The sequence below is a fragment of the Colletotrichum chrysophilum genome (assembly GCF_026319265.1).
Source record: "Colletotrichum chrysophilum strain AFK26 chromosome Unknown scaffold_10, whole genome shotgun sequence".
Lineage (NCBI taxonomy): Eukaryota > Fungi > Ascomycota > Sordariomycetes > Glomerellales > Glomerellaceae > Colletotrichum > Colletotrichum chrysophilum.
In genome coordinates, this window is record NW_026517297.1 from 257,794 (window position 1) to 283,232 (window position 25,439).

A 25,439-nucleotide genomic window follows, 5' to 3' on the forward strand; every position below is an offset into this window, starting at 1 on the left:
TCCAATATGAATTAAAGATCTTTAACTATCTACCTCGTACGTGTTTGGCAGAATCGCTTTGCTGCGTGAAAAGCCTAATAGGTCTCATGTTAGTCTCGCTGATGGCTTCGAGGGCATAATAGGATCTTTACAGGATCTTCACATTTGGCACTTACGCTTATCGCTACAACCAGTCCTAACACTCGACAGGTGGGTAAATTCCGTCGGGGACAGTTCGCACATGTGTCTGTCAGTGAGTTTGAGAGTTAGTCGCTCCTGGGCCGAGGGTTAAATTTCCCCGCGAGATGGCTAGTCATCTGATGCGACTCAGCCAACCAAAACGCCAAGACAGCACTTTCGGTTTCCTAATTCAATAACCGAACTATATTTACCCTTTTTTCAGACGCGATCGTAGATCGAGGCCCGTCAAGCTGGGCGGAACAACAACCTTAAAAATGATCGGTTTCCCGAAGGAATCGGCCTTTACCCCGGGTTCGGGGTTACGACACCGACTGTCCGGAAGGCTACAAATATCCGAACAGCATAGCCATGATCCAAACAAATCACGCAAATCCCAGATGATTTTCAATCATTGGGTTTACATCTGAATTGCGGCCAAGTGTCTCTACATAGCATTTCTAGCTTTGAACCCGCTGACTAAAGTCTCGTCACTGTATTCGTAACCAAGGGTCGATCGTTTGAATTTTGACGTCACTCTAGCAATTTTGGTCTGCAAAAAGGTGTGACCATTCTGCTGTGTAAAAATATGATGTTTCGCGGAAAAGAACGCATTCTTTGAGGGCACATTTGCTCCATAAAAAGGTGATCCCAAATACAAATGTCCGAGTCGTCCTGGTCGAATCAGAACTCGTCCAGCTTTTGATCTCACACGTTATCACTACTTGTCATGTCCTTGAGGCGGCCACGCCTGCCTACAAGTTTCAACTTTGCAAACACTGCTTTTGATGCTCGCTGGATTCGCGCTTACTGTGGAAGAAACACCATGCCAGCCCCAAGTGCTGCCAAGGTGATGGATAGAGTGGAGGCAACATAAACAACCCATGAACTAGTGCCAATCTCGAAGAGACCGGCGCTGAAAATGCCCTACATGCACACGCGTGCATGCATTGATTAGCTCGCAGGCAATACGACGAGAAGACTTCAATATTGGAAGATTACTTACAGCTGTCAAACTAGCAGGGGCGAAAACCAACGCTACGATAGCGATTAAGTTGGTCTGCGACGCTTCTTGATGTGTCATCATATTGTTCACCTAAAATGTCACGATCATAATTAGTGAGAAATAGGCCGTATTTATCGATAGATCACTCGCGCCAAAAAATAACCACTCACCAGATTGATCTGTACTTTGGCACGCTGCTCCAAATCGCGGATTTGAAGCTTCTTGCTCTGGTTGTACGCCACTTCAAACTCAGCAATAGCTGCCATGTGAGCTTTGAGTCTGCTGCCAGCCCTTGCGTCTGAGAACAACCAATCGCACTGCTCCTTGCTGACCAACCTTCGCACCTGAAGCCATGCGTTATGCTCCGCCTCGGTGGCACGGCCAAGGAAAGTCATCACATTCTCGCACAAATGCAAGGTGGTCATGGTCTTAAGGGGTGCTTCTGTCTGTTGTATCTGTGTCGTCGGTAGATGATGGCTAGTCGCGAAAACCTTCATCCAAGAAGCTGAGTTGGTGTTAGACTCGATCGTGACAATCTTGTCGTCCATTGTTCTTCTTATGAATTCTGAAGAGCGCCCGACATCTTGCATCACAAGGATGAGAAATGCCAGTGGGTTGGACCAGTCGATATCCGCGGCTGGATCCTCAATTGATTTGATAACCTTGACGAGGTCATCATGCAGACCGTCAAAGAAGAGGCATGTTACGGAGCAATGTTGATAGGTAAAGCGTACTCGCATCGCGAGAAACACCTCCCTCACGAGGGTATTAGGCGTGGAATAGATGATTACTACTAGAATATTAGCAATGATCTTCGACGTTGAAACAATTCTCCATACGGATGGATTTTGTGACGTCGTCGTTCTCTTCTAAGAACATCGTAAAAATGCCGCAAATAGAGCGCAAAAGCTTGGGGACTGACTTCGGAAGCTGCATTTCGTCCATGATCTTTTGAAAGAGCTGTTGGCTGATGCTTAGAGGCTTCACACTTCCATTCCCATACCCGCCGCTTCTGCAGTCAGCATTGAGCTATCAAGTAAATGTGCGTACTCACATGATGTTGAATGATGATGAACGGTCATCGCCCCCCGCATCCAACTCTGAAGTCCTATGTATTCTCAATTTCTGGTATGAATTCATTAGCTCTCTCGAAGCTGAAAATCTTACAGCCCATGGTAGTCTGTTCACATTCGAATAACTTATAATGTCGTTCTCATTTTCCAATCCCCTCGAACGCACTTCAACCCCACCTAATCAGTGGTGAGCACGGGCACAAAGAGGAACGTCGTGATAGCCCACCATAACTGTGACGTCGCTCATAGCAAATGAGGAACGGATCTTTTCCCTCAGTGGTCTCAGGTATTTCCACGACTCCCTTGAAACGCTGTGTCTCTGATGAATTGATTGCCGTTTCCGTTACAGTGAATGCTTCCTTTTTGCAATGCAGGGAATTCATAGTGCCGTTATCACCGTGATGATGGAGGAAATTGGAAACCGAAGCGGATACACGGGAAGCGACTAGATGATGTGACTTACCCTGGAACTAGAGTCATCGTGGCTCGCAAATGCGTCTACTATATATAAGAAATTGAGTGGTTTTCATATACCAGAGGTCATGTTGGAAACTTTCCAGTTCCACAACTAATAGCTCCTTTTTCCTAGTCTTTCTCACTCGGAATCGTTTGAGGGCAAGGACGTTTACGACTATGGAGAAAGCTGGTAGGCATATCATTGGCTAGTCGCGGCATGTTGTACCATCCCGAAGGCATCCTAAAACGAGCTGAGATGCTGCATATGCAATAGCTGAGACGTGCAATGATGCTACTGGCTACGCATTCAATATATAGAAGCACGGTGTCAGATCAGAAGCGGGGGAAGATGTTGTGAAACAAGAGTGCAGCTGCGCCAAGTACCGTATGTAGATGTCTTCATGCAACTTGCAATAAGAGTCAGCTTGAACTCGGGTATCTCAGGCTGCGATGCATTATTCTGAACCAGATCTTCGAGAGTTGACTACCGTCAAGAGACGCAGAGTAAAAGCAAACCGACGTCAGGTATCCTTTCGCGAATTGCAGGGCTTAAACGTTATTCTTTCGGCCTGGTCAGAGACAGTTAGGACAGTAAGTCGCCACGAAGAGATCAGAAAAAGTATGGGACCTCAAGCGCAGAACGGTAGAAAGATTCTTTTCGACGGATTGAAACTCAGTAATTGAGTGAACATTGACGCTTAAGCTACATCATGAAGAAAAAATTGTTTGGAAATAAGAGGAAAAAGTGACAGTACATTCGAGAAAGCTAGGCATCTTCAATGTAACGCTCAAGACGGCGGAAAAAATAGGGGTCGGGGGCGACCAGATGGTTGTGCTACGCTTGAGATTGATGCAGAAATCGGTTTTGATGCCCAACATGGTTCAGGCACCGCGTTCAGAAAATTGACCATCCAAGTAATTTCATCATGTTCTCATGTGCTACAGACTATAAAGCACTAAACAACCGCTACACCCATGTAATACCCTGCAATTCGCACCACCAATCGCCCTCGTTCTCGTAGTAATCAAACTCAGACTTCCCATAAAGGTCCTTTTCTGCGTTGTCCACTGTGCAAACATTCAGGTTGAAGTTGCACGGCTGCATTGCGTCGAACAAAACGCCGTTCGGTGACACCTCCTCCCAGGGGTTGGTCAGCTGCTCGTAGTCGTGGGTGTCGAAGCAGGTGGTGGGCCCAAGGAAGATGTCCTCCTTAGTCAGGCCGTACACGTCTTGCAGCTTGGATGCGAGGCGATGTTCGGGCACGAAGTCGTCACTGCCCATCTTCTGCAGGCGGTACTTGGTCCACAGGCCGTTGGGCTGCTGCTGGCAGTAGAAGGCGCTCCTGTAGTCCTTGTAGTAATCGTTGGGATCGCATTCCGTCATGTTGTAGACCCGGAAGATGAAGACGTTCTGGGCCTGCAGGATCAGACCCATGGCGTTGATGCTGACGGTCTTGTACATCCAGTTTTCGACGTCGTCTTGGGTGAAGTTCTTGTTGCGGACGAGGTAGTTGCCGCCGTGGAGGACCGTGTTGATGCCCCACTTGGTGTCGTTGATGGGTGCGTCGATGATGTTTTGCGCGTATTGGCCGATGGCTTTCTTGTATTCATCCAACTTCTGGCCCATCTGATCCCCAATGGCAGTCCACCTGACGAATTCCTTATCCGCGCTCGGCGCCAGCAACATACCGCTGACGATGATGTTGTTTCCCTGTACTGCTGAGGCGATACCACCTTGAACAGCCCCGAACACTGCAGTGGTAGGGAAAGCGTTGAGGATACCGTTCATCCACGCAATTGCCATCTTCCATCCCGTGACGTTGTCCTTTGGCTTCGGCCACAATTCAGTAACCATCTTGGAAAGTCGCATGCCCAAGATAGCTGCTGTGTATGTCACAGCGAGGTTGAGGTTGTTGACATAGTTGTTCCACCCCTGGATGCCCATGAGCGCATACCTAGGTATTGTTAGCGAGAGTTCAAGACAATGAGGCTCACCAAGATATGACGTACCAGCCAGGAAGTTGGACAGGGGAGCATGGCTGTCCAGCATTGCACCATTCGTTAACGCCGCAAAAGAAGTTGGGCGCGCCGAGGTAGGCTCCCAATGCTTGAATGTTGTTGCTGGGGTACTGGATGTAATGTTGCGAGGCGTTCGCCAAAAAGCCGTCGACATCTTCCTCTATCCATGTTTGGTTGGAAAGTGCCTTTGTTTCGCAAGTTGTTTGCCGGGTATCTAAGATTGTAGGTCTGGGGAGGCTGATGTCGTTGTTGCTGACCAGGACTGGTGTAGCAACGGTCTGTGACATTAACAACGCGACACAAGTCGCGATTATATGTTGGTAACGCATGATGAGCAGCGAAACAAAACAAAAGAGGCGCTAGCACAACGATCAAAACCAAACCGCGGCTGGGTATATGGAACTGTGAACGACCGACTGCAGATGAACGCTGAGTTTGGAAGAATCACCAAGGTTTCCCTCGACGATGATATATTTCTCTGGGTTGCCTGGCAGACACCCGGCTTATGGCGGCAAATACAGCGGCTATCGTGACCACCATCCGAGGTGCGGTCTAGCCAGATAAGGGGGGATTGCGCAATCGGCAAGGTCCATTCAACCATATCTCTAATGACTCTGGGAACATATTAAGAGTAATTGGTAAGGGACGGATGTGTGGAGAGATATCCCACGCCGAACCGGATGTCCGCTCTCGCGTGATAGCTTGCCAATGGACCACTTTGGCCAATGGGAGAGCGCTTGTTTGCGGGAAACCATTGAGATAGGGGAGTTGGCATTTGTCCCAAACGGAGTTATCAGCTTGGCAGGTGAAGGATCTGAGTCGTAAGAATGAAGCTTATCTCAGATGAGTGTCAGCCCTAATGTTGCGATGTCAGGTCCTTCGCTGTTGCCGATGAGACCCAAGCAGAGAGAATAGGTGATCTCAATATTTTCGCTATATTGATTTAGGGCGTGATAAGGTCGCTTCGCGGCAGAGGCCGCATGATTTGCCGGGGTACCCTAATTATAGAAAGCTAGGGGTCGGCGGCGATGGAAGCCGCAACTCCAGTTGTTGGTTGAGCAGCGAATGAGGGCTCAGCTGACGTCCCCAAACAGGCAAAAAGTTCCCAGAAGGAATGGACACGGGAAGGATTTGACGTTGACGGAATCTGAAGCTCGAGCACGCGATTGCAGCGTTACGTTGAGGTCGTTTGTGGTGCAGAGGAATTATAGTAATTGAGTCAGTGTGTTGAAGTATAAAATATGAGGGCTCTGGGTCTTTCCCAGCGAAAGTTTCCCAGCCTGGAACGGATCGTCCGTGACATCTCCACGTCTTTCGGCCACACCGATCTTACGCCATCCTCGCGGGTTATCTCGTGTCAACCCGCGGAGAGTGGTTTATCAACACATTGGTGTAAATGATCATGCATCGTGACTCTGGAATTATTGATAACAACGGGCGGAGGACCTTAATAGTCAATTGTTCGCAAACAAGTCTCTCATTCCCAGCTTCAACCACACTCATTTGGCGTTCGTAATATCGACCATGTTTGTTAGACTCTTTGTCCTGTTTTGTGCGCTCGCACTTGGCACACTCGCCGATAGACATCACTTCTGCTGGTGCAACAGCGAGCAAGTACCGGACCACGACCTCTGCTTAACGCAAGCCGCTTGCAATTATTATCCGCAAGACAAGTTCTTCGGCGTGCACTACGGCGACCCGAATGCGCCAACAATTTCCAAGATGAACTTCAAGAAGCAAGAGTGCTATGGCACGCGCGCGTGGCCCATCATCCCGCACCCTTTCCTCGGAGGCAACGAATTTGAAGATGCGTGTTACGCTGCCGCGGCGGATCCCGCCGTCGTCAATGCGTGCGGCATCTCACCGGGAACACGAACCAAAATTAAGTCTCGTTGTTCTCATGGATTTGACTAAGCTTTCATGTAAAAGGCAAGCCACTTCCGCCACGGCCTGAGTGTGGCCCATACTTGCAGAGTGTTCCGTGGCTGACATTTACTACTCAGATACCCCCACATCACCAAAACGGCCAAGAAGCGGCTGGACGCGGTTTCTCACTCAGGTATACGCCAGTCTTTGCGAGGCTTGCTGCATCCCAATCATGGGTTGTTAGGGAGGAAAACAGCACTAGGAAAGGAGGATGCAATGGTGTTCCAATATCGGGCTTGTAACTGATTTAGTGATTCGTAGCTTGCGTCTAGCAAATATCACGTGAGATCTGATTCCCGGCCAACTTTTAGCCTCCAGCCTGTGCGCCTGGTAATGTCGTTTCTTTACGCTGGTTTTCCAGTTCCTACGTGCAGGGCTGCTCATAACCGCGCCCTTTCACTAACAGAAGAGCTAATTTGACCGGGCAAGCCAAAGCTTAGGATTAATGCCTGTCCAAAGACCCACCCAGCGGTTTCACTCCTGTCTAGGTAGTGAGCGAATAAGGTAGGTAGAAAGGAAGGAATCTGAAACCACAAAAGAAAGCTGGAGATTTTGGGCGCCGAGATTGAACTCTGCTAGGGCCCCTCAATTGCTGACTCATCAGGACGGGAAATACCTATGTCACGATGTGCCCTGCGCGACGCGTCTTGATCATCAACAAATATTTCAGCACTGGCAATATGGGGGAAAAGCGCGGTCTTGATAAGATCAAGGGTGAAAACGAGCCCTCCGAATGGAATTGGAAGGAGGCAGACAATTATATCGAACGGAATCGCGACCAGCTTGCAATCGAACAACGAAGGGACATTCGCATGTACTATGTTATCTACGCCGGGAAAACATGCGGCATATTTAAGAACTGGGCAGGCCCTGGTGGTGCTGAAGAGCAGACGGGAGGAGGAGTGCGAAGTAAAAGTATTCTCACTAAGAACATACACTCGTATTTAATCGTTTAGCTAACGAATGCTAATCACGATAGGCATTTCAGCATCAACCTGGAAGATAGCCGTGAGCCCAATCTTCTGCCCTTACGACTACGACGAACGAACAGCAGATGCAACTTCTTCGTGAAGGTTTCGCTAGGGAATCCATGGCGGGACATTTGCCGCGTTCGCCAACAAAACCTCAACGCACTGCTGCTGGGTCTTCAGTCAAGGCTGGAAATGGCTTCCCGAGCGAAGCCTCGTCAAGCAAGCGCCCGCGTCTGAATAATCCTTCTAAGTACCCTGAAAGTTCTCACGACGCGTTTGTCGCATCGGCAAACAACGAATTACGAGGTGAAAAGAGCTTTGATGAGGAGGATGAGGTCGCACCGCCACCGCCGCCTGAGCTACCACCCCTCTGTCCAGAACAACAACGCGCGCTAGAGCTGGCAATTAAGGGAGAAAATCTGTTCATCACTGGGTATGTACGTGATTGAAAGATAATCTATTGATTAGCACATCAACTCACAGCTGATTCCGTAGATCGGGTGGTTGCGGCAAATCCCGTCTAGTAAAGGCTCTCTACGACACTCTCACAGCCTATGGAAAGAACGTTCACTTACTTGCACCCACAGGCCAAGCAGCGATCAATATTGGAGGAAGGACGATCTTTTCATACATTGGATGGCGGCCTGACGACCTCGGCCTGGCCAACAGCACACTTGTCGCGTAGGCACGAAGGAAACACATTTTCTCCCGGATCAAGTCCACCGAGGTTCTCATTATTGATGAGATCAGCATGGTCGAAAGACAAGTGTTCGAGAGGCTCAGCTACGTTCTAAGCGTGATTCGACGAGGTCGATACGAACCATCGGCACACGGTGCCTTCGGGGGCGTTCAGATCATTACTGTTGGTGACTTCTGCCAATTGCCCCCCGTGAAACCATTCAAATATTGCTCCTTCGAGATGTTCGATGAAAAAACCAAGATCCCTTATTCGTGCGGGTTAATGGAAACGTCGGACGATCTGCTGCATTATTTCCCTTGGGACAAGAGCCACGGTCAGTTCAAAGATTGCGAAAAGTGGGCTTTCAAGTCTGACGCCTGGCATCATTGCACATTCAAGTATATCCTCCTCTGATCGTTGGGATGGGTCGACATGCTAATTCTATCAACAACCAGAAACATACACTTGACCACGATACATCGGCAAAAAGACGAGGGCTTCATACGAATGCTTCAGAACATTCGTAGAGGCCACGTCCATGATGATGAACTTGACCTTCTTTTGGAGAAGCGCAGGGTTGATGGTAATGGGACATTTTTGTTCAGCCACAAAAATGATGTCAAGAATCACAATGACGCGAAGCTCAAATCCCTCGATGGTAAAGAAGTACAATATCAGTGCCTCGATCATACACAACCCATCGGCGACAGAAAGAACAAACGCGACGATGAGGACAAATCTCGATCTCAATCGCTCGGCGATGATGACGACAAACATCGATATCAGAAATGCTTGGAGATGAAAGTCAATATGCCTGTCATCTTACTTTCTAATGTGAGATCATCCTAGTTACTTTGACGCTCATGGACTCTAGAATTGACGATTCTTGCAGATCGATGTGGAGAAAGGTCTTTGTAACGGCAGCCAAGGCACGGTCATTGGTTTCGTACCGCGTCTGGAGGACGACCTCAAGGATCCAAATCCCAAACATTACAAGGGCGATCAGGTTGGCTGCGATTTAGCGAAAGCCCGTTGCAAGCAAATCGGAGTCTTCAAAGCGAATCTGGACACGAAACTGTGTAAGTATCCTGGTGTGGCAGAATGCGATAAATTCATGGATGCTTACATGCTTTCCAGACCCCGAAGTTCGGTTTTCCAATGGCGAACGCCGCGTTATCGGCCCTGATTGCAGCTTTCACAATGTTGTTACTTGTTGGAAAGAGATTGATGGTGAAGTTCGGTTGGCTTTGAAGTCATTCTCGGTAAGAACTCAAATACCACTCGTCCCAGGTTGGGCTATGACCATCCATAAGAGCCAAAGTCTTTCACTTGATCACGTCACCGTCGACCTCGAAAGTGCCTGGGATGGGAGATTGATATATGTTGCGCTCAGCAGGGCTCGTTCGCTCCAGGGTCTCTACGTGAAAGGAAGCAGAAATAAATTCAGGGAGAATCTGTCACTTGACCCTGAAGTGGAGAGGTTCGTGAGAGACATTGAAGAGCGAAAGCAGGACGAGATCATATGAGCCTTCACTGGCTAGCTCATGAGTCATGGTGGTGCAAGGATTAGCTCGGTCGTGTACACTCTGCAGCGAGGAAAGAAAGGGGGAAGGCCTTGTGGCCAACTATTTGTAATTATTTAATTGCATGTCTTGATCTTTGAATATGCTGTCTTTTCGTCTCCCAAAATTATATTCATGCAGCACTTGCATCGATCTGTTGTCGAAGGTTTTATGAAAATGTAGCACCCTTTTGCTACTATCCGGTGCTATCAACTGGGAGACTGCGGGGCTAAGGCTGGAGTCGTGCCAGTCACGGAGGAATATTTCGCTTTTTCTGCTCCCAGAGCCGGCGCCATCGAGGCTGACATCGTTTTGGACAGAGAGAAGGACATTGTCTCGCTCAAAGATTAGACAGTTGCACTCAGCAGTGTATGTGAAGGTATGCCTAGAAATAATGATGCCGATGGCTTCCTGTTCAACTTCAAACTGATCACAAGCTTTATGCAAATAAACATAGTCACTCCTCGATCCATGACGCTTAAGGAAATAAGAACCTGCCTCCCCCAGTCCTGCCTACAGCACCGTTATCTCTAAGGACCTGTATCGTTTCATCGTGGCCTCCAACCGCGGCGCTTTGAAGTGCAGTCTGGCCTTTTCGTCCCTTGAAGCTACAAGCATTCACATCAGCACCGGCTGCCAACAAGCGTTTGATTATTTCCACATGGCCTTTCTCGGCTGCGGCATGTAAAGCCATCCCATCTCCGTAAATGCCTCCCAGGGCGTGAACATTAGCGCCTTCCTTGATAAGAAGATCGACTATTTCGCGATCACCTCGTAGACATGCCCCTTGAAGAGCCGTGTAGCCCTTGTACTTTGCTGAGGCACCATTGATGTCAGCCCCGTGTTGGAGAAGAAGCTTCAATATCGTCATGTAGCCGCCGCCTGCTGCAGCCTGTAATGCCGTGTAACCTGCCGTTGGTGACGGCGGAGCATTCACGTCGGCTCTCAATCTCAGTAGTCGCCTGACCAGATGCTCATGTCCTCGCTCCGCTGCTGCCTGAAGTGCTGTTCTTCCGTTGTACCGGGTCACGACAACTGATGACGCTGGTGACCCGTGTGCCGGATGCGCAGGCTCTGACAACACCTCGTTGACCTTGGCCCCCGCACTGAGTAGAATGTTGACGACCTTCTTGTTTCCATGCCCGCAGGCTATCTGCAAAGCATTCCTTTGGAAGTTGTTGCCTCCGCAGAAGCGGATATCGGCCCCGGCGTCGACCAGCATCTGCACCGCCTGTTCGTGGCCATGCATGCATGCAGGCTGGATGGCTGTCTGTCCGTAGTAGCCGCTCGGGGGGTCTTTAACGGCCTTCGGGTCGGCGGCAATAATTTCCCGCATGTTACCCAGTTCTCCGCCTCTGGCGGCAAGCTGCAACGGCGTCCAGCAATATTCCTCTCCGTCGTCGGTCTGCAGGGTCGGGTCCCATGCGGCGTCCAGAGGCGGCAAAGACTTCTGCATCATGTGGCTTCAGTGGGTTGCCAAAGACTCGAGGTAGCAGGTGGTATCGTGGGATCCAGAGGGAGTCATCCGGCACAGGGGCTATGAAAGGGTGGAGTTGAGTTACGGTACTATACAAAATGACAACAATCCAGGTCAAGTAAGCCAGTTAGATTTATTCTGGAAGGCGCATGCACTGAGTCGTAAGCTGTTAGGGAAAAGCCACCTGCATGTTGTCTGGCCAAGGTCGTTAGATTATCTTCCATGCGCTAGCTTGCTGAATCCTGGTGATTATCGGGATCCGGCACAGGTGTCATCATCAAGATGCGGGGGTCAAAAACGGCAGGGGTCTGGAGGGAGATAAACGGTTCGAGGGGTCTCTTTCTCTCTCGATGCTAACTCTGGTGCACTATCGGTCTTCGGTGCGTTCTGAGTAGGATTAAAGAGCCCTTGCTGGCTTCTGTGCTTAAAGCACTGCGCAAGCCGCAGGGTATTAGCAGTGCCTCAACCAGCCATTCACAATACACCGAACTTGATATCGGACCCGGTGTCTCAAAGTATGAAAGCAACCCATCACCAATATATTTCTTCTACTAAACTCAAAGAAAAACAAAAAGAACAACACACGATGGAAATCAGCAATGGTAAAGACAGTGTGGCCCATCCTCAGCCATCTCTCAATCCATCATCTTGCATCCCCTATCCAATGCATCGACGACCTCGCGTGAGCATAGGTCATGTACGTGGCGTTCGTGACCTCTTATTGCTGTTCAAAAAGGTCTAATCCGATGCAAAGCACCCCGACCATGCCGCAAGCCCAAGCGGCGTGATTTGATCCTCGGCGATTAACCGCAGAGGGCCTTAGTGTAGCAGGCGTCGTCGAGGAATCTGCTAGCAGCGGTAAAGGCGTTGTCAACAGGAGCGCACTGGCGAGCCTTGAGGCGGCGAGCACCGACAGAGAGCTCGCCGTTACCACCGCAGCCCTCGCCGCCCTGGGCGAACGCATTCCAAGGGGAGAGAGTCCAGGCACGGTGGCCAGCAGGGAATCCAGCAAGGCTGGGCTGGCCGTTGTTGGGCCTCAAGCTGTTGTAGATCCTGCCCTCGTATACATTGTTGTCTTCCATGCCGGCAGCATCGGCGACGCCGTTGGTGTAGTGTCTCCAGCGGATGACCTGGTCCCAGCTGAAGCCGCCGAGCGCGGCGTACTCTTGCTCGTTGGGGTACGGGCTGAACTGGCCGAGAGTGCCGGAGACCTGGATGAAGTTGCCCGCAGCGGCGATCTCGTAGACATAGCCGTTGCCGCCGAACATCTGCGTGAGGAACCTGACAGCGGTGTCTTCGCTGGCGGTGGTCGAGACATAGCCGTCATTATCACGGCTAGCACCGCTTTCGGCGCCGACGGCATGGTTGTACATGCTGACATTCGGGGTAACCTCAAGGAAGCGGCTGGCTCCCCTGGGAGCAAAGTTGCCAGCGGCGCGCATCTCAGTCGGAGTTCTGGTATCGGCGCGCCACACTCTGAACTGGGCATTGCACAGAGCAGTCCACAGGTTGAGGACAAAGAGGATGAGAATGTTCTTCTGGAACCCCATGTTGGCGGTCTGTCGTGCAAGCGACAAGACAAGTAGTGACAAATGAGGGACGGTGTAAGACAAGGCTTGAGAGAGTGGCTAGTGTTGAGTAGCGAATGAAGTGATGATGATAATGACAGAAGGAATCAAAAGGAGAGAAGGCGTCCTGATTTATACTTCTCCAGACGCTCATGATGCTCAGCATCTTCTCACTGCTCAACTCTGACGACTTTGACGTGGGCAGTACTTCTCTCTCAGCACGATGTCATGCTCGTAATTTTGGCAGTGAGCTTCATGGTGGCTGAGTGTCGTCGACTCAAGAGACAGCGTTCTTTGGATTTCGAGGTCGAATGCCGGCACTATGACTAGGTTCAAGCCCAATCTTGGCTCCGCTCTTGGTGTTCAGTACTTCGCTCTCAACATGACGCCGTTCCCGAAATCTTGGACACGAGCTTCCATGTCCTGGTGGCTGGGTATTGTGACAACCCAAGAGACAACTGTTGCGAGTGCGATATCAAAAGCACGCACCATAACTAAGTTCAACCTCAAGCTTGGCTCGTACGAGCATATTTAGATTATTAGACACAAGCTGCGGTGCCGGCTTTATTCCGAAAATATTTCAACTTGATTGAGTCGAACGCTCTCGAACGCTTGGCATCGCAATCCGACCTAGTGTAGAATAGCTCAAACGCTGTACCCCACTCCATCTGTCATCAAACAACCTTCCTCGACTGCTGGGCAGACGGAACAATGCTCGTTATTGAACTAGGTGCTAGCCGGTCAAATCGTACGCAAAAGCGGAGAATGATGTCCTCGTAAGGCTATGTTAAAAAGCTCTTTGAGACAGATTTCCCCGAGATCTCCGGAGCACACATCCACTCTCTTTCATGGTCCCAAGTTGTAAAGGCAACCACTGCACCTTATCTCGTCATCTCACACATTCAATCTCTCAGACGCTACCCACTCCTGCATCATTCGCGCGACCATTACTGGACTACAAGGCCTCTTTCCGCAGACCTGCCGCGCCGCCCGCTATCAAACTCCATCCCGTCAGAACATCATCATCATGAAGAACCCAATCACTACGCCCTGGAGCCTCAGCGCCTCTCGCAACGACGTTGAAAAGCTCCTCCGGGGCTTCCGGCCGGCGGCGATGGAGGACCGCTGGATGTTCCGCGCAGACGAGCCAGACGTCCGCGGAGACTTCGTGGTGCATGTGCACAGAAGCTGGACTGGGGACGAGCTTCTGCGCATAAACGTGGTCTTGGCGGCTCCGGGTGGAGGTGCCCCACCAGCAAACACTGACGAACCTCACGCTTCGATAACCGACATCACGTGGGACAGGGGGGACGGCGGTTTTCTTTCTACCGAGGCGGAGGCTAAGGAACTAGCAACTGCCCTGTTACGGAACGTGCTGGGGTGTGACTTGTGAGCTACGCTGGATGAGGCAGTGTGTTCGCTTCCAGACCAGATGCAGAGGGCATTCATAGTCAAAATATACCGAGACCGAGGTCGCTTATTGTTTTCGTCAAAGAAATAGGATGATTATTTCTCCCGTGTCATCAGAGCTGTTGAAAGTGTCGTAACTATCGTGCATGTTTTCCCACTCAGTGCGTGCTGCTGGACTGCAGTACTTGAGATGATGACTGGCGAAGTCTTTCCCAACTTTGCTCTTCCATAAGACTCGCAGTTCTCCAAAAGGAAAGTATCAATATTTCCAGATTAGATGAACCTTCCGTCTTCTACAATCGTGTTGTGGAGTCCACCAGCAGTCAATGGAATAGCCTTTCTTAGTCTGTGCAGACGTAAGCTAGTCGATCTTGGCCTTTCAACTAGGTTTGACTGGTCTGACGTTGCCCAGATCTTGTCAACCATGTTCAGAACGACCGTTTAAGGCATCGTCCATCACAATTTAAAGACGGAGTAACCCTTAGCAGGGCTGCAGCGCCAAGATGCATCATGTGGATTTGGACGTGCAGATATTCTCCGTCCCGGTCCGCGGGTTGTCGCCGGCAGTCCAGACTCCAGTGCGGTTCGTCCCCACACCCGCCATCCGAAGGGGCCGAAGGAAGGGATGAAAAAGACGGACGGCATATTTTTCTTGGCGGAGGCGCAATGCGCCAGTTTTCCAGCAGTGTCAGGCTATTCTATGAATCGCCATTGATTTGGGCAGTAAGTTCAATTATCCTGAGTTCGAGCCCCGTACTTGCCAAGTCCGGCCTTCGACCGAACCATCTACAATACACGCAGCTCTGGAGACATCTCAACCCTGAATCAACGTCTTTTCAAGATGTTCATTGGTATCAGAGGTGTGCTAGAGTCTACTTCTTGAGTCAGCTGGCTTGCTCTGTCTATTTCGGTCTTTCCGACGATATCTCTCAGTCCTAGCAGGGCACATCTGATCCGAAAACGAGATGTCTCGGTCAGATGTGCCTTCTCTCACCCAGATAGGCATACCTGACCCGAAAGTACTCGTATCCTGCAATACTAATAGGCATCCTGTCTCGCACTTTGTTGAATAAACCAGAACACTCATTCACCAGCCACCAGCTTTGTCTCTTCAACTCCACTTTCACTTCAAAACTTACACCAAACACTCGTTTTACTCATCCACCCTCAAAATGCGTGCCGCCGCCTTCATCGCCACATACTTCCTCGCTGCAAGGTTCGCTGATGCACAACCCCGTCCAATCCAGTCTGTATAGCGCTAACCACAAGCACTGTCTTACAGCGCTGCAGCTCAGACGATCTATTGCTGCAGCTCCAACGAGAATGACCAAATTGTGTACGAGACAGATGAGACCGCTGTCTGCTGCCAGAGCTCTGGGGGTCAACTCCAAGGTGTAAGTTGGTTGAGAATACACCGAAAACTCTGGCCAGGGGCTAAGCCTGTGTGATTGTTAGGACGAGTGTTTGCTGGAAGTAGGACGCTTTGGATTCAGCCAATGCTGTCGTCAGCAGACGGTCTTCACTTGTGATTTCTAGTCTTCAACGACCGCTGATGCAAAGATAGTGTACTGAAGCCGAAGTACCGTTGGGTGATTGTTCTGTGTGGATGATAAATCCTGGAGGGATTTTCCACGGTCATGTATCTTTGTTAGAAGCAGATATACTCTTCATCATGTTTGTTGCGAAATACCATTCCCATGGTTTGAGAACTTTAGACTGCACCTTAACTCTATCCCTGTTAAACTCTCATGATGCCATGCCCTTGCTGATTAAAACCCCACATCTTTAAAGGAGCAGATCCATAAATGTTGATGGTTATCTAGGACTAAAGTGGTAGTCGGGTTGGTGACGACCGGCGAACTTCCGGTATCGCCGTCTTGGCTCCACGTAGGGCTGTAACCTCTCATTAAAAAGTGCGGCGGACATAGCTCAGTTGGGAGAGCGTCAGACTGAAGCGGGTTCACATCCGGGCAACTTCATTCAATCAATCTGAAGGTCGTGTGTTCAATCCACACTGGCCGCATACTCTTTTGCTTTTGTTAAAGAATTCCTTTTGCTTCCTACTTATTCCATTACACCAAGAGACACTCGATGCAGCGGTTTGTTTGCATCGCTCACAGGGAAGTAAGCAGCAGATGAGGTGTAGATCATATGTGCTGGCCCTCCTCAGCCATTATCCCGGGATCTCAGATGTCTTCCAGGCTGCTGTTGAGACATCCTGTGGCGAGACCCCTCGGGATCTTCCCGCTTCACGGCTGTCAATAAGGGCATTGGCCTTTTGGTTCAAAAGCTGACTGATGTGGCTGCCGGCCCTACGCCTGGTGCGACGACTGTCGCCGAGCTGTAACACATCTGTCGTACTTGCTTGCTCACAGACAACTGCGATAAATAAGACGAAGTCCACATCCCGCACAGTCATGGAAGACCACAATGGACATCCATCGTTGGAATACGGTCACAAAAATCGGGAGGTCTGACGCAATCCTTGGTGGCGCGGTCAACCTCATCGACCACGTCCGTGTCGCGAATAGATGCTTTATTTAGATCTCCCTAGAGAGTCCCACCTTCATGAATGACCGCTCGACGGGCTTATACGATTGACAGGCCTACACGATTGACCAAGCTCGACTGGTCATCCGGATGCTAAATAAAGGAAGTTTGTAGGGGAGATCTATCTTTCTCATCATCTTTGAAACAAGGTGACCTGTATTGATGGCGGTGGACTGTGGTTGAACTTTGCCGATGCTGATGGGCCTTAAACAACAGCTTGTACTGAAAGACGAGAGCGTAGCTATCATAGGTAGGACTCCTGCAAGTAGCCTCCGTGACTCTCAATAATACCTCTTCAAAGGTCTTTCGGCAACTGGCTTGTTGATCATTCATCGAGAGCTGATCCTTCGTCCTTTTCCCCGTGTTCACCGTGCCACTTGCATGTAGGCCAGTTATCCATGCCTGGACTCGTCTAATAATTTTCGGAGAAGAGTCAGACTCAGCAGGAAGTCCAGAAAATGCTGAACGATAATCTTACCGGAGGTGACGAAACCTTAGTAGACTCCAGTTTGGTACTCTTCAAGACCTGTGGAACTTCTATGGAGGCAGTGCCTGCCCGTGAATTTAAGCTCCGGTTGTTGCGTTGAGGGAGATTCAGTGATAAAGGTCTGGTAGAATAATCGGGCTCACATTCACTTCGAATAGTTCAGCTAAGCCGCGGAGGACCTCAAGGTGGCCAATTAAAAACAAGCATTCTGGTATTGGCAAGTTCCTGCACGTCTCGATCCTTTATGGCAGGTAGTGGCTCGGTCGTACCTGCAATCTGAAGCCGATCGGAGCTCACCCTGAAAATTTCTTCCTTCCTTCTACCAATCTACCGCCCACCCAAGCCACTTTCACTTTCTTTTTCACATCACAAGCTCAACAACATCATGGCGGACGCTTCAGAGGGAGCGGCACCAGCTTCGGCTCCTGAGGAGAGCCCCCTAGGCAACCTCGGAGGTAACTGATCCATCCCGTTTGCACCTTCGATCTTGTGCTGACCTTGGAGCTTCACCGCAGCTATGTTCAAGTGGAGATACAACCATATCTGGAAGCTCTACGGACAGAAGAAGTACGAAGAGGCCGAGGCCGAGGCTATGAAGATGTTGATGGAGCCACGACTTGGGGATTTTCATCGAGCCGGAATGCACTTGCTGCTTGCTGGTTCCCCTCATGACTACGTCAACAATGCGAAGCAAGCAGTTCGCCTTTACGGCAAAATTCTCGAGGAGCACGGTTCCAACTTTTCTCCCAAGGAGCAGAGCGGCATCCAGAACCTTATCAATAGGTCCAACCAAGCCTTGGAGAAAGCGCTCAGAGATCAGAGCGACATTGAACGCAATGTTCGCGAGTACCTGTAAGCTATTTGAACTACATAATCGAGTGTATTCGAAGCTGACTTATTCTCTTTCCAGTCCCAGCGGCAAGACAATCGATGACCTCCACGATGAGCAAATGAAGGAGCTGCAAGAGCGCGAGATGGAGCTCGCCAGGGTCGAGATGAGCAAGGAAGAAGTCGCCTTGGGATCCCAGGTCCCACCTTCCAGCCAGAGCGTCCCCGATGACGCTGGCGCCGCGCGGAGCTCTGGTGTGGGCGGCTCCCAGTCCGCTGACCGGAAGCTGCCGATGGAAATGGACGAGGAATTGCCGACCTATGACTGATAGGACAAAACCATGGCGTCGCTTTTGCCTACTCAGGCACGTTTCTGGTGTCGCTCGTGTGTTCAGCCGTCTGAGCGGCAAGGTTGTAGGCAGGGGCTCAGAGGCTAGCTAAGCAGATAGTTGCGCAACCAGTTTTCATGGTGCTTTTGCACCTATGTGTCTTCTGTTAATCTCAACAATGTTTCTCTTGAGACTTTCGTCCTTAATCTTTGATTCCGCAATTGCTGGCTACATTGGGAGGCTCAAAATTGGCGGGCGTCGGGAGAAATCAAGGTTCTGACAGCGTTGATCATGATATTGAAATATGAAACTTCCCTGGCGGTTTCTTACATTTTTCATGGGACTCTGTTATCTTTCATGTTGCAGTAGACTCATTTCATCCTTCCGACTCGGGGATGCTCAGGCTATTCAGCCCCTTCTCTATCGTGGGAGGATTCATGACGAACCCATTCAAAAATGATTGCCGAATCAGACGCAATGAGCTGACGTGCGAATGAATCACATAGACAATGAATCACTTTAAACAAAAAGATAACTCTTAATTAGCTACTTAAAAGGCTTCTCCGCTGGCGACGAGCGAGGCTGACCGCAAACTCTAAGATGGCATATTTCGATGCTCGGACTGAGGTATGCGGGATTAGAAATGTCGCGACTCCAGCCACAAAGACCGCTGTCGGGAAATCTCAAGGCGACGTTGTTCTTAAAGCCACGTTCTCCTTCGATTTACAACAGCGACATCGTGATGCGAATAGCTACGAGAAAACCTTGGCAAGTTTCAGCTAGGTGCTTTTGAAGAGCTCGTCGAGGACCGCAAGCGCACTGGAATTACGCATATCAAATGTAGAGCAAAGGGTCATGACCATACGAGCAGTTTCCTCAAGTAGAGGCAAGCCACGGACAAACAAACATATTCCGCGATGGTGAAGGCGGGACAGCAATTCTCTAAGTACTCCTGAAAACGTGAGACCGAAACAACAAGTATCCTTTTTATGATCGGGATAGATCTTCCTTGATTTGAAACCCCCGGCTGCTATGACTTGAGAGTTTGGGTTTCCGCGAGCTTGTATTCTCACACTTTAACACCTTGGAAATCATAATGTGGTCCGGACTGAAGCTCCGGATGCGCAGGCACTTGCGCCGTAGCTGGAGGAGCGAGATCCGTTTACTTCACAACAAAAGAACCCCCAGCCCAAATTCGTGCATGCTTTTGCGCTCAAATATCCTTCAGCTGTTGGCTGACGTGATGCGAGAAGGCAGGAGGAATGCGCGGGGACGAGGCAGGCGTGGTCAGCAGCGGCGGCGTGAGCCCCGGCTCCGGCCCCCCTCCGGCCCCGCTTTCGGTCCGGGAGCTTCGCTGACGGTCAGCGTCCAGTGTCTGGTATTGAATGCGCGGCATCATCGCTCAATCGACGTGCCGAGGCCTTCTTGACGATTGAAGCGGGTTTGCATGATGGGTCAATTCAGGGTTTCTTTTTGCTTGCCACACTCATTGCATTTCATCGCATTTGGATGGCGCTGGGGTTGGCGATTGGGGTAACGTCGCGGCAAGGATGATTGCGGCAGCCACAACCACAAGTAACACAACTCAAATGGGAAAGAAATGGCAAGGGAACTCATTCAAAAGTAATTCGGTACTTTGACTGCATAAAACTCCCATGTTTGGGGGGCATTACTCGCGATTCATATGCGATATCTTGGTATCATTCATCGATGGCCTTTGGGCCACCACCACCACATTACTACGTTACTTCATGTTTCAAGCACTGATCTCCTTCTCGTTCTTCTCATCCACTTCCATTTCACGGCCGGGCGCGTTGCTGTCCTTCTTGCCGCCTCCGCAAATGCTGCTGAGGCCGCGGGCGATGTCCTTCATGTTCATCGCGACAATCTCACTCGTGGGCTTCTCAAACAAGAGATCAATCTCTTCAAGACTCTTGTTCTTTGTCTCGGGCATGAAGATTAATCGATACGCGCAGCTTCGTTAGTTATAAGTTCCCAAAAGTGAGGCTTTTCATGAACAGTGGTGACACAAGCGTGAAAAATGTTTGGAAGGAAAAGGGTGGGTACATACTGGTAGAACCATCCAATGATAGCGATGCCTCCGTAAAAGCCTAGCGTAAGGCCCGTGCGCGTCATGGCCTCCTGCATGGCTGTGAAGTTGTAGGTGACGATAAAAGACGACAGGAAGAGAAGACCAGAAGATGTGGTCATGCCGTAAGAACGCAGATAAGTTGGATAAACCTCAGAAGGCACGACCCAAGTGAGACATGCGTAACAACCCTTTCGTTCATTTTGATTAGCTGCGCGTTCCCAGAAGTGAGGGGTTTCATCCAGGGTGGTGACATACAAAAAACATCATGTACAAGGCCAGACCGACCAAGTAGCAAGCGACAGCACCAGTAGTGTTCGTCGTAGTCGGAATCTGGTAGCTGGCACCGATAATGACAAGGCCAACGAAAAAACCGGGAAGCATGGTGTTGGCCCAGAAGCGACGACCAAACTTCTCCATGTACATGACGGCGGGAATGGTACCAATGAGGAGAGAACCACCACCGACAAGAGACATGTAAGTAGCCTTCTCGTCGTTGAAGCCAATCTGCTGCATGAGAATGGACATGTAGTACATGATGGCGTTGACACCGGTCAGCTGACCAAGGAGAATCATGATGTTGGCGTAGATGAGAGCACGACGAGCGCGAGGGACGGTGAAGAAGTCCATCCAGGGGAAGCGCTTGTTCTTAGCGCCTTCCGAAACAACCTGCTGCTCGTCGAGGACAGAGACCTTCATGATAAAGAACTCCTCCCTAGCCTCAGGTGTGGAGGTACCGCGAATGCGCTTCCAGACCTTGTATGCCTCAAGAGTCTTACCCTTGTGCATAAGATACCTTGGACTTTCGGGTAAAAACAACATGCCAACGCGGTTGTTAGCTTAAAGATTAACCAGAGGTTATCATAGAACAACTTACCAGCCCACATGATGGAGGAGAAGAGAAGAGAAGAGCCGAGAATGAAGCGCCAGTTACCCTTGACGTGAAGGAACATGGCAGCGACAGCATAACCAAGAACCTCACCCAGGGCGATGTTGAGCTGGTAGAGGGACACAACGTTTCCACGAATGCGACGCTCGGCAGTCTCGGCAACGTAGACGGGAACAGTACCACCCTCAAGACCAACACCCATGCCAAGGATGACGCGAGCGGAGACGATCATGCCTGGGCAGGAGTCAGTCGGCGTACACTACTGCCGGAAATAAGGGTGCTTACCAAAGTTCATGGCGCCAGCGCAGAGAGCAGCACCAATGGTGTAGAGAACGCAAGAAACGATGATCGACATTCTTCTTCCGAGGTATTCGTTGCAGGGACTGAGGATAAGGGCACCACCGACGGCACCGAGGGGCATAGCAGAGTTGACCAAACTGTTCTGACGGTCCGTAAGACCAAGGTCGCCGGGCAGGAAAAGGTTGGCACCAGAAATCAGGGACTGGTCGAGACCGGAGAGAAGACCACCCATGGAGGCGAAGGCGACGATAAGCCAGGTGAAGTACTTGGTGTTGCTGAATTCGAGATCGAAGATACCCTTCTTCACTCCGCCGGCAGCCTCCAGCTCACGCTCCAAGCTGTCAATGAGAGCATCAACCTCCCACCCTCCGGCCTGGGCGACGGCGAGGGCATCCTTTTCGTTCAATCCAGGGAGGGCTGTCTGGAGGTTCTCGACGTGAGCCTCATTTTGGCCGTCTGGGTTGTGTTTGCCCGAAATCTTCGGGGCTAGTGTTACGCCGTGCATCTTGTTGGTTGTCTTCCGCTTGTCCGTGCGAGAGGAAATACTACGGATCTGACTAGGAGCAGATGCCAAGCAGATTGCGGCTCTGATAAGGTCGTCCGGAATAGAGAGACAGCTGCCAAGCAAACCTAAAGGATATTGAACGACGGGAGGCGCCAGGCTTTTAAACAACTTTGCAGATCAGTCAATACCGCTTACAAACTGCCTACGGACACCACGCGACGGACCAAAACTGGAACAACAACCAACCCGGCGAGCGCATTGATCCATTGTGGGTTCTTCGCCGATGTTCGTTACCTGTTTGTCTAACCTCGACACCAACATCGTCATCCAAAATTTCAGTCTGGTGTTAGGGTGGAGAAGCTGGAGAAAAACGGCCGAAGTAAGAGCGATTTCGTCCGCATTTCCAGGCCTTCTTCTCCAGTGGAGGACCCCAGGACTCAGGGACGCGTGCCCGGAGACCGACCTGGGGGTGTTGTTGCGGGTTGCGGGTGCTGCGGGCGCATGAGCTCTATTGCCCTTGGGGCTCCAGCCTGCGCTCCAGGTTCGGGACTGCAACGCCAGAACGCGGTGGGTGGTGGGATGGATGGGGCGACGACTGCAGGTTCTGGTACCGGAGATCAGGCCGCGACGTTATTTCCATCTGACTCGCGACTCCACAACGGGCGAGGATAGCGTTTGTGCGAGACCCGCCCGAAGGGGGTGGTTTGACCGAAAATTCTACCGTGAGGGCCGTCACCGCGTTCTGGATCCCGATGTTCGGTGACAGTCCGAACCATTCTCGCGCTCTTGCGGGAGCCTACGGAGGGAATACGGAGACTCCGCGTGGAGAAGAAAACAGAGTTGGACCATTGAAAACTTCTCCCGGGGGAAAAAGAGTTGGGGAACGATGGGCTGACGTCAAACGAGGAAAATCTAGAAGGGCACATGGCCGTTCAAGGTCGCGTTTCTGCCGACTCCTGAAATATTGACTCCCTATTTTTCTGCCCGGTGGGCGCAGGCGACACTGCAGCCCGGAACGCGGCCAGACGTCTTCGTGATTCCAGTTCTTTTTCTGGAATAGGAGTTCTTCGGTTTACCCCTGACGAGAAATGTGTGCTCCATTATTGCTACAACAACCATGGTATTACGGCGCAGCAACCACGTGCCTGAAAAACTTCTTCGTCGACACGAGGCTTTGTTCCTGGGCCGCCACCGATAGACCGCCTTAGCTATCCGCTTATCTCTCCGCTAATTCAGGTCCCGGCCCGGAATGAAGCCGCGTCGAAGCCGCGTTCTTGGCTGAGCACTAATATATTTGTTGGCCGGCTTGGCGCTCCGTGAGGCGGCAGGGTGATGAGCAAAGACCGAGCCGATCGTGCGATGCCGAGACGGCAGCCCAAGGAACCTCCCCCGATGCTGGCAAGCTTATGCTTTCTCGTCGGGGCAGGCAACGTGACAGCCACGAGCATGCCACGAACTGCCCATGATGAGACGACGTAGCCACCGTCCCAGTTCCATGGACCTGCAATTATTTTTGACAAACTTTTCTCTATCTTCTGCGCTTAAGTCACAGCCTATGGGCAGGGCTTTCCTGGGTTTCATGTGGGGGCCAGCAAAATTCGCAAGATTACCTGGCAAAGCAGGCGGCCGGTAAGCCGATCGGGGATAGGGGCTCATGGGTCGGAAGTTTTTTTTACCAAGAGCCAAGCCGCGATCAACCAACTCCTCCCGCTGAAACCTCGAGTCTCTGCTGAGTCTTCTGATACCCACATTTCCGTTGAATGTGTATGTGATCAACTGTTGAAGTCGAAAGTCAACGCCATTGACATCATGTGGCAGATGATGTTCTGCTCACCACTGTCTCGTGCTGCTCAACCCATAAAAGGGCCGTTTTCCCCTCATCACTTTTTAGCCCCCGCGTGCCGCCCGCAAAAAGCTGTACGGAGTACACGGGGCAGAACCACCAAGGGGACAACAAGAATGTGGCCCCCAAAGAGTGACTTCATTGGTCAATGACCCCTGTCGTCTCCGACGGCGATAACAACCACAAGACCGGGTCGATCGGGATTCTGATATCACAGCGATAAGGTGTGATGATATGCGGTCGCCAAACCTGGGGATTTTCTGCAACAAACCGGATTTGCCATGTCACTGATTCATGTGCGCGTTAAGCGCCGTCGATCGAGTCTTTGGTGCGACATTTTTTTCCAACTTGCATAATGAGACTTTTCAAGCAAAAAAGAGGTCACAAGAGAAATGAACAGCTCATCGGGAAACAGCTGTCACAGCAGTCATTAGTTGCCTTGGAAATCGCCGGGGTCTCACGATGAGTTTGCATGTAGGAAATATTATCAGTACCTCGATCGTTTCATTAAGGTACGCGTAACTCACGACAAAAGTTCGAGGAGCGCCTACCACCAAAGAGTGCCCGCAAGCCAGTCTCAAAGTTGACTATGTCTTTTTACAGCAGTCCAACCACAATATCCACACGCCTTTCTGGCCTCATTGAGAGTTCAGTATTTTGATGGCGGTCAACTTACATGATTGATAACGTCTATGGTGGGATGGAGAAGCATGAAGCCGTTGAGGCAGTAGCAAATGCACCTAGGCCGGGCTCGCAGGGAATGATAACTTGTTAGACTAAGTTTGGCTGATACCAAGCGAAAAATACAGAGTAGAGCCGTCACACTGCTTTCATCATTGTGATAGGGCACTATTGAAATCAGTGACGACGTACCTCCTGTCAGCTCGTCGCAGTCATTTTCGGGAGTTAAGAGATTGGTCACTACGTCGTAGTGTTGAAGTCAGACGTCTCAAGTTTCGAAAGTTTCGCTGGGTAATCGAACTCTAAAATCCACACAGATCGCATCAGGTTATGGATTCATTTGTAGACTGCTGCGAGCGACAGCTTGATCAAGTTAATGTAGGCAAAGCCCTAAGCTTCGCCTGTCGCCCGGGGTCATTTTGAGTCGTTCGTAAGAGTTCTGTTCACCGACGAAAGAAAAGCCCTGGAAAGGGCTCAAGTTGGACAGGGCTAGAGAATATATATCTAAGTTGATAGGACATAACGAAGCTATTAGTGCCAACCGCCCTATTCGCGCTTAGCGTTCCTAAGAATTTTCAGAATTTCATCTGCAATTGACTCATCCACGTTGTGGAAAGGAAGACTCTCCCATCTGC

The 25,439-nt window shown here is 50.6% G+C and overlaps 6 protein-coding genes and 1 non-coding gene across 7 annotated transcripts; 2 read left to right on the forward strand and 5 right to left on the reverse strand.

Moving 5' to 3' along the window:
* Positions 1–1,158: 1,158 nt before the first annotated feature.
* COL26b_002115 (uncharacterized protein) lies at positions 1,159–1,710 on the reverse strand (the record flags this gene model as incomplete). The annotated part of the gene is made up of 2 exons (XM_053175045.1): positions 1,159–1,164; positions 1,333–1,710. The coding sequence occupies 2 exons, from the start codon at positions 1,708–1,710 to the stop codon at positions 1,159–1,161; spliced, it is 384 nt and encodes a 127-aa protein (XP_053040989.1).
* A 1,948-nt stretch (positions 1,711–3,658) lies between these two features.
* COL26b_002116 (uncharacterized protein) lies at positions 3,659–4,741 on the reverse strand (the record flags this gene model as incomplete). Its single annotated transcript, XM_053175046.1, has 2 exons — positions 3,659–4,646; positions 4,698–4,741. 2 exons carry the CDS (start codon positions 4,739–4,741, stop codon positions 3,659–3,661), a joined length of 1,032 nt encoding a protein of 343 aa, XP_053040990.1.
* Positions 4,742–10,799: 6,058 nt separating this feature from the next.
* On the reverse strand, positions 10,800–11,304 carry COL26b_002117 (uncharacterized protein; the record flags this gene model as incomplete). The annotated part of the gene is made up of 2 exons (XM_053175047.1): positions 10,800–10,845; positions 10,871–11,304. 2 exons carry the CDS (start codon positions 11,302–11,304, stop codon positions 10,800–10,802), a joined length of 480 nt encoding a protein of 159 aa, XP_053040991.1.
* Positions 11,305–12,128: 824 nt separating this feature from the next.
* On the reverse strand, positions 12,129–12,875 carry COL26b_002118 (uncharacterized protein; the record flags this gene model as incomplete). The annotated part of the gene is made up of 1 exon (XM_053175048.1): positions 12,129–12,875. The coding sequence occupies one exon, from the start codon at positions 12,873–12,875 to the stop codon at positions 12,129–12,131; it is 747 nt and encodes a 248-aa protein (XP_053040992.1).
* Positions 12,876–16,221: 3,346 nt separating this feature from the next.
* COL26b_002119 lies at positions 16,222–16,326 on the forward strand. Its single transcript has one exon. It is a non-coding gene; the product is annotated as a tRNA-Phe (tRNA).
* Positions 16,327–17,725: 1,399 nt separating this feature from the next.
* On the forward strand, positions 17,726–18,497 carry COL26b_002120 (uncharacterized protein; the record flags this gene model as incomplete). Its single annotated transcript, XM_053175049.1, has 3 exons — positions 17,726–17,795; positions 17,856–18,192; positions 18,251–18,497. 3 exons carry the CDS (start codon positions 17,726–17,728, stop codon positions 18,495–18,497), a joined length of 654 nt encoding a protein of 217 aa, XP_053040993.1.
* Positions 18,498–20,253: 1,756 nt separating this feature from the next.
* On the reverse strand, positions 20,254–22,280 carry COL26b_002121 (uncharacterized protein; the record flags this gene model as incomplete). The annotated part of the gene is made up of 5 exons (XM_053175050.1): positions 20,254–20,473; positions 20,569–20,777; positions 20,845–21,382; positions 21,439–21,709; positions 21,761–22,280. The coding sequence occupies 5 exons, from the start codon at positions 22,278–22,280 to the stop codon at positions 20,254–20,256; spliced, it is 1,758 nt and encodes a 585-aa protein (XP_053040994.1).
* Between the last annotated feature and the right edge of the window lie 3,159 nt (positions 22,281–25,439).